This window comes from Microsporum canis, genomic scaffold, assembly GCF_000151145.1.
Source record: "Microsporum canis CBS 113480 supercont1.4 genomic scaffold, whole genome shotgun sequence".
Taxonomy (NCBI): domain Eukaryota; kingdom Fungi; phylum Ascomycota; class Eurotiomycetes; order Onygenales; family Arthrodermataceae; genus Microsporum; species Microsporum canis.
The window spans coordinates 216,954-235,375 of NW_003299166.1; the positions used below are offsets into that span (position 1 = coordinate 216,954).

Below are 18,422 nucleotides of genomic sequence, written 5' to 3' on the forward strand. Positions count from 1 at the left end.
CATGTAACGGAGAATTCGATCAGATGTTTTATCAAGACGGAGAAAATGCTGGGCAAGTTTCTCTATAGATAGACTGCAGGCAAGGGCAAACCAGCCGTGGGAAGCTGCATCCTCATGATCTAGCAGTACAAATGATTATCAGCTCAAAGAAAGCGATTTGATACAGCTTGGCTAACCCTGGATAAAATGTATATAGTTTTTTATATATCGAAACATACAGTCCAACCAAGGTGTCACAGTTTAACGGGAATAAGAAAACAATGCCTCTATATGTACAAAACAACCGCATATTAAACCACGTTTCCGTTTTTTAACAAAGAAGAATTACTAAAGATGAATACCGTCAACACACGCCAGAGTGGAAATGGATCCGTCATGCGCTCGGAACTGAAATATGGTAATACACGGGATGGAAGGGTAGAAAGATGATAAAAGGCGGGCGGAGTAGTGCGGGAGAGTGTGGTTTTCGGGGCCGCATGATGATCGTAATGTATCATCCATGCCGGTAATAGGCTGTGATCATGCGATAAAGTAGCAAATATAATCGTATAGATATGGGGCATATAGCATGGCGTTAGTCTTCTCCACGTCATTCAAGAAAAGAAGACTCGTCGAGATACCTAGACGATGAATACGCGTTAGAAAGGGCATTTTCCCCAATACCATGACAAGAACAGATGATCATACAGTCCAGGCACCAGCAATGCTGGCAACAACGGCTCCAGAAATCATCATGGGCCGAACTCCCCTGGTGCTCTTGAAGAGCATCCCGCTCAAGGCCCCAGCTACAATGCTGTTCGCCGCATCGTGCTTGCCTCTCACATGTCCGATTGTTGAATTCACACCATTATACACCAATGCAACGACACCGGCAGAGTTACCCAGGAAGGGCCCCCGGCGAGTAACTGAGTTGAGTACGCTGTTGAGGCGCAGCTTCGGTGCGGCCGCGGCGGGTGATCGCTTCAGCCCTTCGATAAGGCCCCAGGCTCCTCCGACTGAAAGAGCAATCAGGTATGTGGTTCCGGTGCCGTAGCTGAGGTCGTCGGACCATCCTCTCGATGGCAGGGCAGACTGAGAGCCAGGCAGTTCACTCAAGGCCGAGTCCTCCAGCGTCAGATAATCGAGTGTGTCCTGGTTTAGCCCGGCCAGAGGATGGAGTTCTGATGGGTCGGGAATAGCGGTATTAGAGAGAAAGGAGGTCACATCTGTGGCAGAGGTTGGATCGAACGCAGCGGTTCCGGCCGTCTGCTTTCGACCTGAGAGAGTGTCCCAGATAGACATGGCCGTGAAGCAGATTAAAAGGTATTAAAAACTAAACAAATGCAGTAGAGAAATATGAAAAAATTGAAGCCTCTGCGCAAGCCACGCTTCTATTGATCCGATGTACTGATAAACGTTTGATTGAAATTCTTCTCTTCTTCTGTTTTCATCGCCTTTGAAATTCGATCCAAAAAAAAAATCCGAGTCACATGATCATAGATCGGTCGATATCACGTGATCTTATCGTCGACGATTAACAAAAGATAAAAAAAAGGATCAAAATTGCGGGATGAAATTGATATTTCGTGGTGGAGGAGAAGATGGACGCTGCAATGGATGATAATGGGCTGGAAGACAAGCCACTAGCTGTGAGGAGTAAATTGAACCTGAGCCAATATATTTCCCTAGACAACGATGCGCCAAAAGTTGTGCCAGAGTCCGATTTAAGGGCCCTTACCCAGGGCCCTTTGAAATGCCTAATACTAGAGTCTGGAAATTACGAGTGAGGCATTATATACGATTGCTCCATCAGATGTATATATTGAAGGGCTGCTAATTTGCCGTTAGACAATCACTTTCTCTGTGGAATTGCCTCTTCCATACGTTGGAGGATACAGCACTCACTACATCACACCAGACCTCTGTGTGCAATGCCATCTGTGCATTTCTGGAGGCCGCATTGACGGCTAGAGATCCTGAGATCTGTCAATTTGCTCGATCTAAGGCGACTTGGCTGTCCATCTTTGAGGTATATCTTGATCGATTCGAGTATAACCCTGCAAAGCCTATGAAGCAAATACTGGCTACACTGACAAATATCCTGGCCACACACCCCGAGTCAGATACCACAAGCTCCATTCGCTCTTATTTAATCGAATCCGTGGTTAAAACTATTCTACTAGCTGAACCCTTAGCCAGGCTGAAGGCTTCGGTCGTTTCTCTTCATTTTCTTATCCGAAAGGATGCTTTCCCTGCAGTAGATTTAATATCTCGGTTACAGGAATGGCTTCGAGCCAATGGTAACTGTTGGATACCAGTTATAGGTGAGCACTCCACCAATGTTGGTCTCGATATACCCGCCTTTACAGATAGCAACCGGGGCGGAGTTTTGGCTTCTCAGGACGAGCAAGGCTTGATAACTGCACAGATATTCTGCCTTGTGCTGTTACTACACCTGCAGAATGCGAATGTAGTGACATCCTCTGGCGCCCTTCTTTCTCAGCTATGCTTCAAATTGAAAAAGGAGTCTGAAGCTGGCCGGTTCCGGTATTCAACTTCAGATAACGGAGCTCCGTTTTGGGCCGCTCCCTTGAAGTATCTGGCACTTCGGAATCTGGATAATCTTGACTCAACTATCAGCCTTGCTTTTCATCTACTATTCAGAGGCCGGCTAGCTGAGTTTCAATCCTTTCTTGATATTCTACCTCTTGAAGACCTTCTGTCAGAAAACTATAGTAATACTGGCACTACTGAGTTTGCACTTCTTATTGCTGTTCTTGAAACAGGGAAGGAGTTGGGACTTATACATGAGGATCGTAAGCATTATGATCTTCTATCTATGTTTTATTATTTTCTAACCTGGTTATAGAAGCTCCAAATTCATCATCGACTGATAAATTTCTAGTCCTGGAGAGTCAAAAGCTAAGACTTCTTTTAATCCATTCGAACGCCAAGATAAGAGTACGGGTACTCTCATTGTTGATATCTGCACCATCTACTACGAAACCATTCTCGCCTGATGCCCTACTTATCTTCAAGGAAATGATTCCATTTGTTCATGCTGAGGCGGATGCCCACGTCCGCAGTGAGCTTGTCAGTCTGATACGGAGACTCACTGTCCGACTCAGGGGTGGTTCATCCCCACGCCAACTGAAGACAGAGGTAATCGAGACTAATCAGAATTCTCAATACCTTGATGCAAAAACATTTGTATCCTGGTATATTGAGTTCCTACAATCCGAGCTTCGACTAAGCGCTTCATATCAAACGCACATTCTTGCACTGAAGGCATTAGCAACTCTACTACAATCCGGACTTGACCCAAGGATTGACTCGGCTAAACTATCAAAAATTGGAAATGACCAAAAGAACTGGCCCTTTGCAATAGACATATTTACAACTAGCCTTTTCAGGGCATTAGGGGACCTGTTAATTAATCCCTACGAAGAAATCCGGATGACCTCACTTGCAATCCTCAGATTATTCCCGCTCTCATTCATCAAGCCCCAATCCATTGCTGGGGATGAACTCGGTATAAAGGATGGCACTATTCGTCAGCCATATCACCAATTACTTGAAGCCTTTTCAAGAGCAGAGGAGATGGCTGGTCAAACAAGTAGAGCTGACCATGCCGATGGCCTTGCCCGCATCTATCACTTTCTATTTGATCTTGCTGAAAACGGGCGTGGTTGCAATGACAGAACGAGTATTTACAACTATAAGTATGATATAGTTGATTTGATACTTACCAAACTCGAAAAAGTCACATCCTTATCGGATATAGCAACGCTACGAAATACCCCTATTCATGGCCATCTATCTGCACTACGGTTTGTAAAATTGCCTTGAATACATCTTCCGGAATGAATGCTGATTAATGTGTAGATACATAATGGCAACGCCTAATTTCTATTCATTAATTTCGTCTAAAAACGACTTGGAGCCCTCTTGGAGAATTGTGCTAAAGCGAACTTTGCTTCTTTGCGAAGCAATGTGGTCTGATGTTCAAGCGGTCTTATGTGTGGACTCTCCGGAAAGGGAACACGGAGACTCCGCTGTTGACCTATTAGGCCCAAAAGATATTCTGTCATGTTGTTGGCGTGCTCTCCGAGAATCTAGGTATGTTTCCTGTATAAGCTTCTATCTGATAGAATACATATTGACTATTTTTAGTTTGCTTTTGAATGCTATCTTATCGAATACCTCATATGCACCTCTGAGGGATGGCTTAAATTATGAGGAGTATTCCAGGGTTGGTAACCTCACGTTCTCTCAGCTAGCGGAACTACGGCACCGTGGTGCATTCAGCGCAGTATCCCAGACCTTTGTCTCTTGCTGTCAGAGATGTAGTCTTTCAAAAGACAAAGCTATTGCTAGTCTCCCTGAAACTTGGTTTACGGTAAAAACTATTATCTATAATCTGTTCTCCATATATGCACTAATTCGTTCAATAGGAAATATTGAGCACTATTCACGGCCAATCGTCCAAACTTACCCGCCGGTCAGCAGGGCTCCCTGCATTGGCCCTCGGCGTAGCTTCATCTGCGAAGCCCTTATTCTTCCATGAGATTATGGAAAAGCTTCAGGGAATTGCAAAAGTTACGCCTACTTCTGTTTCAGAGCAATTGGACATGCGACTGCCGCAAGTCCATGCCATGAACTGTCTAAAGGACATATTTACTGCAACTAACTTAGCCACTGTAACAGAAGAATACCTAATGCCCGCGTTAAGTATCTCAGCTGAATGCTTAGGTTCAGAAATGTAGGTCATTCTCACTCGCCTTATCACTTTATGTTGCTGATTTGTAACAGATGGGCTATCCGTAACTGCGGACTAATGCTATTTCGATCGCTGGTTCAACGGATGTGCCGTCGAACCAATGGAGTTAGCCATGGATTTGGTGTCTCTACTGATTCCGAACCGAGGCAACTGATTCCTTTCCAAAGGTTTCCTGGGTTAATTCCGCTACTTACTGGTCTTCTTGAGAAGGGTGCTCCCAAGCCAACAAAGCCTTCCTCGGATGCTTCGTTGTCATGGGAATTATCAATCACCACTGAACGTGTCTTTCCAGCATTAGAACTGATTGGAAAAAAGTTTCCCTCGCCTGCTTCTAATGAGGATAAACGTATTCTAGAATCAATTTCATGGCAGTTCGAGAGTCCTGTATGGGGGATTCGTGACCACGCTGCAAGGACATATGCTAGCCTGGTTGATAGGGACGACATTCTTCCCACTGCATTACGGCTGTCCCAGGTATCTATACAGGCCCAGAACCAGCTTCACGGAAGTGCTCTCTGTATCAAGTATCTCCTTCGACGAATCTGGGCTGCACCAGGAGCCTACTACCAATGTAAGCTGTCGCTAAACTATTTCCATAGTATCCTTGCTAATATTCCATTAGCATTGCTTTTTGCCGCAATTTCCACAACTGAAGCAATATTCAGCAACTTAGGGCGACATGTGTCGTCGCCTTTCACCCTCAGGGAACTTGTCGAAATACTTAATGACCTCCTGCAGAGTGGAATTGCCAATGGGACTGAGGGTAAGACAATAGCGCATACCCGCTTCAATCCCTAACTTAGCTAATTATTGTACAGATATCACCATTGACCATTTTGATACCATCTCACGAGTCCTTAATCTTAATAAATATTATGGACAAATCATCTCCAACCCCCAGATGAAGTCATCAATTATCCGATCTTCTTCACTTTTCCTAGAGAGTATTACTTTTGGCTACTTAATGATAGGAGTTCTTCTCCATTCATCCCAAGAGGAATTGACTAAGTTCATCCAGGCAGTCTCAGCCGTTGATGTCAACGTTCCTGCATCTGTTTTGGAGCGTTTTCACCAGGCATTCATTTCCCACTTAAGCTCTCGAAATGACCGACTAAAGCTGTATTGCCGCATGATCACGGAGGCTCCTTCAAAGAGAGTTAGGTTAGTTGCGATATCTAATCTGTCGACAGAACTTGAATCAATACAGGAAGCTGTCGGGGGCAAGCTTGGCGAACTAAGCTTCTTAATTCCATGGTCCTCTACATTCCCTATCTCAGAAGAAGATAATGAGCCATTCTGGGATCGTGAAATGGTCGACGCCTCCATCCGCCTTCAGGGGTGCCTCCTTTCGCTAAGTATTAGACAATCTCCCAACGCTTTGATTTCGAACTCTGCAGTTGCAGCGCGCTTCAAAAGACTAGCCCAGCAATTATCGATTTCTATTCATGATGAAACGGTGAGCGAATATTACACCCTGTTGATATCAACTATACGATTCTAATCTTTCTCCAGGTGTTTACCACGAGATTTGCTGCTGTGACTTCTTTAAAATCCGTTGTCTTAGGCCTGACAGCGGCTGAGATAAATTTCTCCCAAGCGCCAATTTTGGTTGATGCAATTTTCGTGCTGTACGACATGCTTAATGATGACGATGTTGAAATCAGAGAGGCAGCCGCTCTTATTGCCTCCAAAGTGCTAGCGGATGAATCAATGGTTTTCAGGCTCCCTGCTGCCGCTGCCACTGCTATCGCAGACTTTCTTACGATCCACTACTGCGGCTCATCTCAAGTTTTTGAGGGTGGTCTCCAACGCTTCCTTGGGGCGGCTAGCCAAAAAAAATTATTCGTCCCTGCTGCTGAGGTGCTGAACAAGGCTATCAAAGAATCGACGGCATTGTTCGCAGAAGAGAAACAAAACCTCTATATTGATGATGTTAGAGAAATAAAGACATGGAGTCGACACCTTGTTCGACTTGATAATACAGCTATCAATGTCCATCTATACCAAGAATTCCACACATGGGTTATAGATGGATTAGATGCTCTGACTAAAATAGCTGGAAGTCATCCCAAGGACTCTCTCCTAGGCTGGACATCTAATGTGGATGTCTTTGTGACTGGGCTTCGCGTTCTTTATGGTGCAAAGATGCTTTTAATCACACATAGACAAGTGTCTGCTGATGTCAATATTGCAAAACTGCACAACAAGCTCCAGGCTCTTTACAACAACACATCTACTACAGAATTGAACCCAGCCTGGATATCCCTTCAGGAGAGCTTATTGACGGCAAATAGTGCGTTTTTAGCATCTAGCTAGGCATACAGGACTAGTGGACCATAGAAGCATGCGGAATCACCGTGTTGCCGCGGCGTTGACATATTGTTATCCATAGGAAGCGTCAACAGCATGAACACCCTCATACACATGTTTTCTTCTTCTGCCCTTAAGTCTTTCCCTATCTTGCTTCCTGCCATTCACTGTCACTCTTATCCATTTCATATACAAAAATTTCCAAGAAGAAGCAGCAGAAAAGCTCGAATATCTCACGCCCGGTAGGCGAACTGTACCCACCTATCCTTTGTAAAGGCTAACTGGAAGGATAGCTAAGGACGAAGCAAAAGCATTATCAACAGCTTGAGGTTTTGACCTTCCATTGAATGGTAAGCCTGCTTCAAGCTATGGTCAGGTTGAACCAGCTGACCACCTTTAATATGATGCAGAGAAATACCAGAATGCTGCAAAACTACGTGATAGTTCTCCTCCTCTTGATGACCCCCTTGATGGTGCTTGTGCTGTGGAAGGTTGGCAGGCGTATCTTGGAGGCAATCAGACATGGTATCCTTTTAGCTAGGATGCAGCATGAAGCACAGGCGGAAGAAGCAGCTCGCTGTGCCCGAGAAGCCCAACAAGCCGAGCAGATTGCTGAGCTTACCGCCATCATGACCTCGCATAGCGCATGCCGTGCCCAGCCGATTCAACAGCCTCAGCTTGCACATGTGGCTCAGGCGTAGTTAGACGGGACGGCTACTTGCGTTGGAAATTTGGATACCAACGGGTTAACTATCGAATTTGGTTTGGGGAATGGAGGAAAATAGACAGGATGTATACCCAGTGACGATGCGGAGGAAAAATACAGACATATTTGGTTTCTTTGACACTTCATTTTCCTGTTCAGGGGGATACCCGTTTATGTCCAAACAACAAACATAGAGACTTGATTTGAATAAACCCATTGAAGTATTACTTCTGCATGCAGCTTGATCAACTTGTTTGTCCCATTTACGAATTATACACACAATCAAATATTCTTCGCTTTTTATATCTTCAGAACACCATCCGATATTGAACCCAACACCTTCTATGCAGTTTTTACCCCTACAGAGGTAGCCTTCAAAGTACCTCCTATGAGTAAGTTCTATAACCTATTTTGTCTCGGGATCTCAATAGTTTAGTGAGGCTAAGCATATAGGCTATACCGCCAGCTGAAAGAAAGACAGACATGCCTGCTATTATTCCGAAACAAAGCAAGTCAAAGCCATCTCTAACAGCTCGAAGGTCACCCACAGACTGGGACTCGTGGACACCGTCGCAGCAAGGAGGGGTGCTGGCTGCCTCACTGCTCGTATTCCTATTCTTCTTCGGCCTAGGCGTCTATCTCTGGCAACGGCACCGCGAGAGAAAACAGAGAGAGAGACGCCCTTCGAGGCCGAGAAGCAGAGCTCGTCACCACCATACGAAGAAACGCCCTATATCACATATCACGTCTCCGCCACGGAAGAAACCAAGGATCGAGAGAGTCAAGTCTAGGGCTAAGGCAGAGACTCCGGACCAGATGATGCAGGGGGCTCTGGCTACGCCTGAGAGCACGACCAAAGAGCAGCTGACTGAGAACAAGGACACACCAGGCCGAGTGGAAGAGGCTGACCAGGGGAAGGACAAGTTAGTAGATGCAATACTTGACCAAGCCAACGACCGGTTGAAGAGAAGAAGGGAGAGGCGGCGAGAGGCCCGTCGCAGACCAACACAGGGTATACATCTGCTGCCAGACGAGCCATCAAAGGCTATCTCGACGAATCAGCAGCAGTATCTAGGACAGAGGAGGAGTCCACTTCATGAACGATGAGATAATACGTGCTGTATCCTTATCCATAGAGCTCGCACCTAGACTGTTGATACTACTCTATTGTAGCTGTTCCTCCTCCTATCGCGTCTATATCGCCAGTAGAAGTAATGATGTCATGGGATCGCGCGCCAAGCGCTTCTTTGGCTTGAACTTCGTTGGTTCAATAACTCCAAGAACTAACATATAAGACCTCTCTTCAGCATCGTGGAGATGTCACTATTTTGCCTATATACCTAGCATCTAACCTGCAGAATACATAAAAGACTGCATTGGAATATATCGGCGATTATTCCACGGCGACTTTGATAACACCAACTAGTACTTCTATCGCAGCTGCCTGCACGCCCGCCAAACTTCCTGCCTGCGCGGGCCCCGATAAAAAATAACTGATATAAACGACCCAAGTGTCTTCAGGATGTGGACTGATGAAGATAACAACCCGTACGGAGCGCTGGACCGCAATGAAGACCCGCTAGGGGGATCTTTTCACCCTGCCGCAATGGCCCCTCGTAAGCTTGAGACGGCCTCTTGTCTAACTCTACCAAACCGACTGGCTGACGGTGTTTTTTTTTTTTTATTTCTATAGCTGCATATGAAGAACGCCCTGCATCTCCGGCTTCGTCAAGGTCATCCACTCGCGACCCACCGGACTTTGTATCGCGAACAGACACACCTGATCTAGACGATGATGAGGACCACGGCGACCTGGACGAGTATGCCGGCCAACAGCCCTATCCGCGCAAGAAGGGGATATACGATAGCAGAATAGAGCAGATTCTCTATGAAAATCCGGAACTACCCATCCTCATCACTCGTGCTGGGAAGAACAGCGAAACTGGCGGCAGTTTTATAGTCTACACCATTAGAACGGGCGTATGCAAATTGTCCCCCTTCCTTCCAATTCATACTCCTACGTACCTTTTCTGATAGCTAGCTCTAGGATCTTGAGGTTAGACGTCGATATTCCGAGTTCAGTTCGCTCCGCACAACCCTGGTCAATCTACATCCTACTCTGATAATCCCACCCATCCCGGAAAAGCATACCATGGCAGACTATGCTGCCAAACCCACCAAAGCAAAGGAAGACACGTCGATCATCGAGTTACGGAAACGCATGTTGGCCGTATTCTTAAACCGGTGCCGGAGGATGAGTGAAATCCGTGAAGATGGTGTCTGGTGGAGATTCCTGGACCCTAACGCAAGCTGGGTAGGTGTGTTTTTCTCCGATGTTTTCCATATATACTGACCTACCTTACCTTTAGGGAGAGGTACTAAACTCCCACCCGGCAGCTTCGGTGCCCAAAAATAACCTCAAGGCTCCTCCGCTGGATCCAGCTAACCCGACACCCGCTCATAACTGGCTCCCCGTTCCTTCATCTTCTGCGAAGCTGAAATCTACAGCGGCAGAAGTCTCCTCGGCTGGGACCCCGTCATTCATGAACCGGTTTCCGCCGTCGTCCAAGACTCTAAGCGAACATGAACTGGATCCTTACTTTATTAATTTTGAAGCTTCCACCAGGGAGCTGGAGCTTCTTCTTCAAGGCAGCGTCGAGAAAGTGAACAGACGAACATTGACACATCTGACTTCACTATCAGCGGATCTCATGGAACTTGGTGCACGATACAACGGGTTTGCCCTTTCCGAGCAGTCACCAACAGTTGCCGCCGCTATCGAGAGAGTGGGCCAAGCCGCAGACAACTCGTATATCGAGACAGAAGAGCTGTCTTCCACTTTAGGGGCTACTTTCTCAGAACCAATGCGGGAAAGTGCCCAGTTTGCGGGCGTTGTCAGGGGCGTCCTTCGCTACCGGGTCTTGAAACGGATACAAGAGGAGATGACCAGAGACGAGTTGAACAAGAAAGCCGCCCTGTTAGATTCCCTTGAGCGAAGCGAGATAGAGGCCCAGCGCATCGAGGAATACCTAAGCAAAGGGAGCACTTCACCAAAAACAAGGCCGGGACGCTCCTTATCCGAAGCTTCCTCAACCAGCAACCCTGAACTAACACCAGAGTCTATCCAGACGAATGCAGAAGACACTGCGTCTATCGACTCTGACTTCCCTCCAACCCACGGTGAGCCCGTTAACCGGCCGTCTGCATCCCAGGGACTTCCCCACCGCCCTGTGGACTCAACCCCTAGCGGCCACCGCAAATCCTCAAGTGGGAACTTCGTCACCAACAAGATATTTGGCCGTATCAGCCATGCCATCCATGGCTTTGCCGACGTAGACCCAGAACGGACACGCCGAGATCAAATTGGCAAGACAAAGGAGAGTCTGCAACAGGTAAGTAGAATCCATGGATGTCGACAATTACATATAGTACCTCTAACCATTCAAACAGTTGGAGCAAGCACTAAAGGTATCCGAGCAAGACGTCAAGGACGCCAGCAGCGGTGTCCTCCGAGACCTCAAACGGTTCCAAAAGGAGAAGGAAGACGACATCCGCAGCTACATGGTATGTTCATATGACTGTTCTTTTTCTTCTATTTCACCATGAATAATACTAATCCACCCTAGGTTGCCTATGCGCGATGCCACCTTGACTGGGCCCGTAAGGGCCTGGAGACCTGGACCGAAGCGAGGGATGAAGTCGATAAGATATCTGTTCGATAGGCTCCAGAATGACCAGTTATGTCTGTTATTCTTCAATTCTAGCGTTTGTGGGTTTGGATATGTAGCATACTTATATCCTACATTCTTTAAACCATTCATCCCGACCTACCGAGGCAGCATATTTCCACAATACACTCCATATATGCTCCAACGCCCATAGCAGCTTCAGGATCAGCCAGTATAGCCACTTTGCCATGACGGGGTCACCCCCTTTATCAAATAAGGGGTCCTTCTAGCTATTCTCCCTGGTGTATATAGACAACGATACACAAGACTGACTCAACTCGTGGCCACACGTTGGCCGTCTGCTTCCTGAATGCCCACTAGACAGATGTATCTATATCTACATCTCTATGTTTTATGTATTAATATATTCATCCTACGCTTCATCTCTCTCCTCATTTATCACGTGACTAACACCGCGAGAAGGACGAAAAATATCGAAAAAAGTCGACTCTTTTCTCCCTTCGAGTTATCAAAACAGCAAAAGAAATTAAGGACAGACGAGAGAAACCCAGAAGGGCGCGAGAGAGCGATAGAGAGCGAGAGAGTCCGTCGCCTTGTCCTCCTCCAGCCTGTCTTTTCTCCCTCTTTTCCTCTTGATTTTCTCCGTTTTGCTCGGCTTCGAGGGCAGGCAAAGCCGCTTCATACAAAGATTTGCGACAAGACCTTCGCCACCACCAAAAAAAAGGTCAGGATATAGAGACAAAGGAGAGAAGACAGAAGAACCTCCATTGTATAGAGACGAGAAGATTATTCAAGACCTGTAAGGGTTCTATCATGCTTGCTGTCCCTCTACTGTGAGCCCTCTTTACAGAGGGAGGCACCTTTTTTTGCCCTTCACAGGCTGATGATAAGTTACAGGCTCTACTTAGATATTACCATCACTCTCTTAAAGGCATAGAGCCCCTTATTTTTCACTCTGATGTGAATTCTCCTTTCTCTTTGACAAAGACTACTCTGCCCTGTTTACTCCAGAGCTGCCACTGGTTAGTGGGCAGCTCACCTTTCACAACGCCTTCATCAAAGCGACGTAAGGTTGCCGCAGAGCTGCGCAAAGCTGGAGGCAACAAGGGCTTATACTTCCTCAAAACCTCACCTCCCCGAAGGCCAAAGATAGGAAAACGATACGGTCAATCTTCGTTGCCCGGCCTGCTGCAACCTGGTTTTTTTACATCGCCCTCCTCTCCCTCGCCTCCAAGACTGTCGCCCTCCCGATCCCTGCAAGCAGACTCGCAAGGAAGCGCAAACGAACAGTCATCGACAGAAGACTGGAGATCGACCACGGCCACGAGCTCTCCGACCGTTACGGACGGCGAGTCGACCCAGGACACCACCTGTTGGCAGATGTCCTCGTCCAACGGCCGGGCGGCCGGCCAGCCCGCCGCTAGTGATCCCCAGAAGGAAGATGTGTCGATGGCAGACAGCGGCTCACAGGAAAACTCTCACGCCGCTACACCGGCCATCAAGAGACCAGCTGCTGAAATGGGGTCTGACGAGCACGACACTGTGATGCAGATGGATTCGTTTACCGCCCACGAAGACAACAGCAAGTCAGGCACCGCCTTGAACAAGAAGCAAAGCGAGCGTCTGAACCGGCACCAGCGTGATGCGTCTGTGGACATGGTTGGAAAGGAGCCCGAAGCTGAATCGCTCAAGGGAAACTCGAAAAACTCTTCTGAGGCCGGCGGTTCGGGGTCTGATCACCCCTACCCTTCACCATCAACCATATCATCCTATACCGCATCAAACAGCGAGCCGGCCTATTCCTCACATTCCTCACACGACAGCCCGTCCATCGACGAACAGGTCGCCCAGGTGATGCAGTTGATGCAGCAGAGCCCCGCTGATAAGCAAAAGGGCTACATTGTCTCCGCCACCTGGCTGAAGAGAGTTCTCTCGAGGAGTTCGACTCTTCCACGGCCGGACAAGGCCGATAAGCTAGCGGCTGAAGGAGAAATCGGCCCTGTTGACAATTCAGACCTTGTTCTAGTCACCGATCCAGAGACTATTTTCAATGATGAAGCCGGCAAGCCGTTTGTTCCCATGCGCCCCGGCCTTCAGATGGGCGAGGACTACGAAATCTTGCCAGAGGAGGCTTGGAACCTAGTGATGAAATGGTATGGCCTGTCAAAGGACTCTCCTGCCATCGTTCGATATGCGCATAACACAAACACTGAAGGAGACATGGAGCACATTCAGTACGAGCTCAATCCTCCGATATTCTCTATCCTGAAACTTTCTTCAAATCCTACAGAGGCAGAAAAGTCTCAGCCTCCTGTCAGGTTCCTCGCCAGCCGACATACCCCTTTTCAGCAGTGGCTGAAAACTGCAAAGAGCCTTGCATCCATCGACATGTCAACCAAGACCCGCGTTTGGAGGATCTTGGAGGGCCTTGGTAGCTCTACCAATGTAACTCCGGCCACGTCAAGAAGTGCATCCCCTGCACCTGGGACTACAGTTAGCGCAAAGATTCCCACGTCAATCTCCCTAGGTCTTGATACTTTCGTGGCTCTCACCGAAGGCTCCCAGCGAGAGCTAGTGGACGTCAAGGACCAAACATCGAATCCAAATTACAACGGCAAGACATCTATTCACGTCATTGGACTGGGAAGCGACAATGTTATCGTCCTCGAGGAGCAAGTTGGAGGCCCAGCTGGTGGAGAATGGTTGTCTGAAACCTCAAAGTCGAGCTCCAATCTGACAGTGGGCGCGGGAGCTAAGGCAAACATCCAAAACAGACTAAAGTCCAAGAGCTCTTCAGGCAGTGGAAGAACATCACCTGCTCCCTCTATCGTTACTCGAGGAAGACGGCGTAAGGACGGCAAAGCACGAGGAGTCACAGGTCTAAGCAACCTAGGGAATACCTGCTATATGAACTCTGCACTACAGTGTGTTCGCAGCGTTGAAGAACTGTCTCATTATTTCTTGCGTAAGTTTTACCATCCCATTTTTTCTACATCTCTCTGCTAATCGTACAATAGTGGGCGAATATAAAAAGGATCTGAATCCGAATAACCCTTTGTCTCACAATGGGGAAGTTGCCAAGGCATATGCAAATCTTCTCCAACAAATATTTGACGCCCAGGGTTCAGCGTCGTTTGCTCCCCGGAATTTCAAGGTCACCATTGGGAGATATGGCCCGTCATTCTCTGGCTACGGTCAGCAAGACTCTCAAGAGTTCCTACTTTTCCTTCTGGATGGGCTGCAAGAGGATCTGAACCGGATCCAGAAGAAACCGTACATCGAGAAACCGGATTCCACGGACGAAATGGTTCATGACAAAGCTGCTCTCCAGCGCTTCGCTGACCGATGCTGGGAAATTTACAAGGCAAGGAACGACAGCGTGATTACGGATTTGTTCTCTGGGATGTACAAGTCTACTGTTGTCTGTCCGACCTGCGACAAAGTCAGTATAATCTTTGATCCGTTCAACAACCTGACTCTTCAGATACCGATTGAGAACACCTGGAGCCATAAGATCATGTTCTTTCCTCTGCACAAGCCGCCTGTGAATGTGGAAGTGGACATTGACAAGAACTCAAGCATCAAAACGGTGAAACAATACGTTGGCCAAAAGATGAACGTAGATCCGGACCGACTGGTGATGGCCGAGATATACAAGAACAAATTTTACAAGCTATTTGACCACTCTCAGAGTATTGCGGACCACCAAATCGGCGAGGGCGATACTATCGCAATGTATGAACTCGACAGCGTCCCGACCAGCTATAACCCCGACAAACCACATCGATTCCGGTTCTCATCCGAGGAGCCCACCGGCTTTGACTCACACAAAGGCGACCGAATGCTGGTCCCAATATACAACCGGAGTAGATTCCGACGCGGCTTCAACCACAATCAACGGTCATTCTTTGGAGTACCGCTCTACGTAGTGATCACACGTGATGAAGCGTATGATTACGATGCAGTTCTGCGCAGAATCCTATCACGCGTAGCCAACCTCACCACTCGTGACATACTCCGGGAGGACGATGGGTTTGGCATGATCAGGACGGCTTCTGCGGAAGATTCAGATACCGTCGTCACCAACGAGGAGGACACGCAGCCGTTCGATCAGCCGATCAAGGCCAGCTCTGTCGAAGGAGAAGATGGACTTGTGGATGTGTCCATGCGTGATGCTGATAACACTGTTTCTCAGGAGGAGGCGGCAACTGGCAAGGGTTCTGACGAGATTCCTCCCGTTCTGCGGCCCGGCAGCTTCATCCCGCCCATGCTTCGCAACCTGTTCGATATCAGGTACGTCAGCTCAGGCGATACGGAGCTCCCGGGATTCTCCACCATGAACGAGTCCCGCGATTACCCCCTAGTGCTGTCCCGCGTTCCCGAGGGCGTGAACAGCAGGGGTGGCGCAGGGCAGAAAGGAAAGGCGGGTTTCGGGCTCCCGTCGGACAACGCGAGTGCAGTTAGCAGTGAAGACGAGCTGAGCGGCCCGGCCCAGCCTGTGAATGTGATGCGCGCGCGGGCCGACGACGACGTGTCCAACAATTCCAGCTCAGCGGAGACGAAGGACGACAGCGCCTCCGAGACGGACTCTGACAGGCTGGCGGACGCAGCAAGCCTGCTGCGAGCGGGCAAGGCGGAGAAACGGAAGCAAAAGGCGCCCCAGCGAAGACTCCCTTACGTCAGGCCGGGGGACGTGATCGTGCTAGACTGGAGTGAGGAGACGTACGATGCCATCTTCGGCGAGGAATGGGGCGACGAGGACGAAGAGCCTCTGCGGGGCAAGGCGACGTGGATGAACGTTTCGGACGTGGTCGACCCAGAAGTGACGACGAAGCGCCAGCTGCGGTCCAGGAAGAAGAAACGGGGCATCACGCTGGACGAGTGTCTGGACGAGTTTGGGCGCGAGGAGATCCTGTCGGAGAACGATGCGTGGTACTGCCCTCGATGCAAGGAGCACCGGCGGGCGAGCAAGAAGTTCGAGCTGTGGAAGTCTCCGGACATCCTGGTGATGCATCTGAAGCGCTTCAGCGCGAATCGAATCTTCCGGGACAAGATTGACGCCGTGGTCGACTTCCCCCTCGAGCTGGACATGACCGGCAGGATCCAGATGCCGGGAGAGGGCGAGAGTATGATCTACGACCTGATCGCGGTGGACAACCACTACGGAGGCCTGGGCGGCGGGCACTACACTGCCTATGCCCGCAACTTTGTCGACGGCCTCTGGTATGAATTTAATGGTAAGTTTGCTGAAGTCCTTCTTTATAAGAGAAACCAAGGCTAACAGGGGTAGACTCCCACGTGACCATGAAGCGCGACCCGGCGAGCGTGGTGACAAGCGCGGCGTATCTGCTGTTCTACCGGCGACGGTCCAACGGCCCGCTGGGGGGCGATTTTTTAGCGAAGCTTACAGAGCTGGCTCACGACCGAAACAGCGACTCTGAGTCGGGGGGTGAGTCACGCTCCGGCAGCCGCCCCGCGTCCGCGTCCGGGTCGGGGGAAGGCAAGCGTCTCGGTGGGCTCTCCCGCAATGGGTCGTCGAGCGCTTTACGCGGAGCCGCAGCAACTCGCCAGTCGGGAGATGGTGGTTTGCTAACAGGAACCCAAGCGAAGAGCGGCAGTAGCAGCAGCAGCAGCGGCATCGACCGGAGCGTCCGCCTGCCTCACCTGGAGGGCATGGAGGAAGAAGAAGAAGAAGGAGGAGAAGAAGAAGGGGACGGAGAGGACGAAGGGTTCGGGGGCTCGTTCCGCGCGGGCAGCGCCATCTACGCGCAGCAGCCGAGCTGGTCGTACGACCGGCTGGCCAACCACGCGGGGGAGGACGACGAGCTGGAGGGCAACACCTTCCCGCCGCCGGGCTCGATCTACGGCGACGACGACAACGACGACGCCGCCAGCACGCAGGCGGAGCGCGGCGAGGGCGACCTGAGCGAGTTCGACCGGTGCTTCGACCTCGACGCGGCGGACGACACGGGGATGGTGTTCTCCAGCATGCTGGACGAGGACGAGCAGCACGCGCGGGGGCTGATCGAGAGCATCCCGGCCGGCGACTACGACGACAGCCCGGCCGTGGTGGAGGTGCGGGTTGGCGACGACGAGTAGCTCAGACACAGCATGGCGTTGTTCCTTAGACGTGACCTTATACCAGTAAAGTTCTACACCAGTAAAGTTCTACACCAGTAAAGTTCTACACCAGCAAAAGTTCTCAACGAAATCCATAGACTCTCATCCTTCTCTCTTCTCATCTCTATCCCATCTACATCTCATCTACATCTATCTATATCCTTCAGTGTATCTCCTCCATGGTATGTCCATATATCTGCTATGCATATCTAATATGCATATCTAGTGCTTTGTGTATCTGCTGACTACTCACCGCCTTTCTGATCGACGGTACCTGCGGCTACTTTGGGTACTTTTAGCTACTTCTGGCTACATTTAGCTACTTTGGGCTACTTGCGAGTTACTTCTTCGGGCGGGCAGAAAAAAAAAAGGGGGTAAAAACGGCACGAGAACACTGCCCGCTTTGGGCTTAGCGGGCGGCACCGGCTTGGCGTCTGGGGAAGGCTGAGTCAGCTTTTAGTCAGGAGGCGCCGCTTAGCTCAGCCACGCTTAAACGGGCGAGGGGCAGATGCCCTCTTTGGGCGGGCGGTGAGGGGTACCGCCTGGGTACCGCCCGCGTACCGTCAGGTAACGCCGTATCTTCGTGCCCAAACGAGGCGCCGCCCAGCCAACCAGCGCGCGCGCCTTGCCCATGACGCCCCACCGCGCGCCCCCTTCCGGCTAGTCGCTCAGCCCGTGCCCTGTTTTGCTGTGACGCAGAGTTTTCAGCCTGCTGAGTAAGCGCTGACATAACCTGTGAAAATTTTTTCGTCTTCGACTTTTTTCTGATCCATAAAAGGCTCAACTTCGACTTCATCTTCGACTTCACTTCATCTTCTCTTCATCTTCTTCATCTTCT

The 18,422-nt window shown here is 49.5% G+C and overlaps 6 protein-coding genes across 6 annotated transcripts; 4 read left to right on the plus strand and 2 right to left on the minus strand.

Moving 5' to 3' along the window:
* Positions 1 to 593: 593 nt before the first annotated feature.
* Positions 594 to 1,281, minus strand: MCYG_04058 (mitochondrial import inner membrane translocase subunit tim23; the record flags this gene model as incomplete). Its single annotated transcript, XM_002846275.1, has 2 exons — positions 594 to 620; positions 688 to 1,281. 2 exons carry the CDS (start codon positions 1,279 to 1,281, stop codon positions 594 to 596), a joined length of 621 nt encoding a protein of 206 aa, XP_002846321.1.
* A 299-nt stretch (positions 1,282 to 1,580) lies between these two features.
* MCYG_04059 (HEAT repeat protein) lies at positions 1,581 to 7,770 on the plus strand (the record flags this gene model as incomplete). The annotated part of the gene is made up of 12 exons (XM_002846276.1): positions 1,581 to 1,762; positions 1,828 to 2,795; positions 2,849 to 3,809; positions 3,865 to 4,098; positions 4,153 to 4,378; positions 4,434 to 4,741; positions 4,927 to 5,330; positions 5,578 to 5,915; positions 5,967 to 6,215; positions 6,272 to 7,052; positions 7,276 to 7,311; positions 7,607 to 7,770. 12 exons carry the CDS (start codon positions 1,581 to 1,583, stop codon positions 7,768 to 7,770), a joined length of 4,851 nt encoding a protein of 1,616 aa, XP_002846322.1.
* A 488-nt stretch (positions 7,771 to 8,258) lies between these two features.
* MCYG_04060 (uncharacterized protein) lies at positions 8,259 to 8,882 on the plus strand (the record flags this gene model as incomplete). The annotated part of the gene is made up of 1 exon (XM_002846277.1): positions 8,259 to 8,882. The coding sequence occupies one exon, from the start codon at positions 8,259 to 8,261 to the stop codon at positions 8,880 to 8,882; it is 624 nt and encodes a 207-aa protein (XP_002846323.1).
* A 415-nt stretch (positions 8,883 to 9,297) lies between these two features.
* MCYG_04061 (sorting nexin-41) lies at positions 9,298 to 11,497 on the plus strand (the record flags this gene model as incomplete). The annotated part of the gene is made up of 6 exons (XM_002846278.1): positions 9,298 to 9,391; positions 9,469 to 9,755; positions 9,823 to 10,089; positions 10,145 to 11,167; positions 11,226 to 11,339; positions 11,402 to 11,497. The coding sequence occupies 6 exons, from the start codon at positions 9,298 to 9,300 to the stop codon at positions 11,495 to 11,497; spliced, it is 1,881 nt and encodes a 626-aa protein (XP_002846324.1).
* A 780-nt stretch (positions 11,498 to 12,277) lies between these two features.
* On the plus strand, positions 12,278 to 17,563 carry MCYG_04062 (ubiquitin carboxyl-terminal hydrolase 12; the record flags this gene model as incomplete). The annotated part of the gene is made up of 5 exons (XM_002846279.1): positions 12,278 to 12,297; positions 12,499 to 14,429; positions 14,482 to 16,203; positions 16,288 to 16,701; positions 16,749 to 17,563. The coding sequence occupies 5 exons, from the start codon at positions 12,278 to 12,280 to the stop codon at positions 17,561 to 17,563; spliced, it is 4,902 nt and encodes a 1,633-aa protein (XP_002846325.1).
* Positions 17,564 to 18,044: 481 nt separating this feature from the next.
* On the minus strand, positions 18,045 to 18,380 carry MCYG_04063 (uncharacterized protein; the record flags this gene model as incomplete). Its single annotated transcript, XM_002846280.1, has 1 exon — positions 18,045 to 18,380. The coding sequence occupies one exon, from the start codon at positions 18,378 to 18,380 to the stop codon at positions 18,045 to 18,047; it is 336 nt and encodes a 111-aa protein (XP_002846326.1).
* Positions 18,381 to 18,422: the final 42 nt, after the last annotated feature.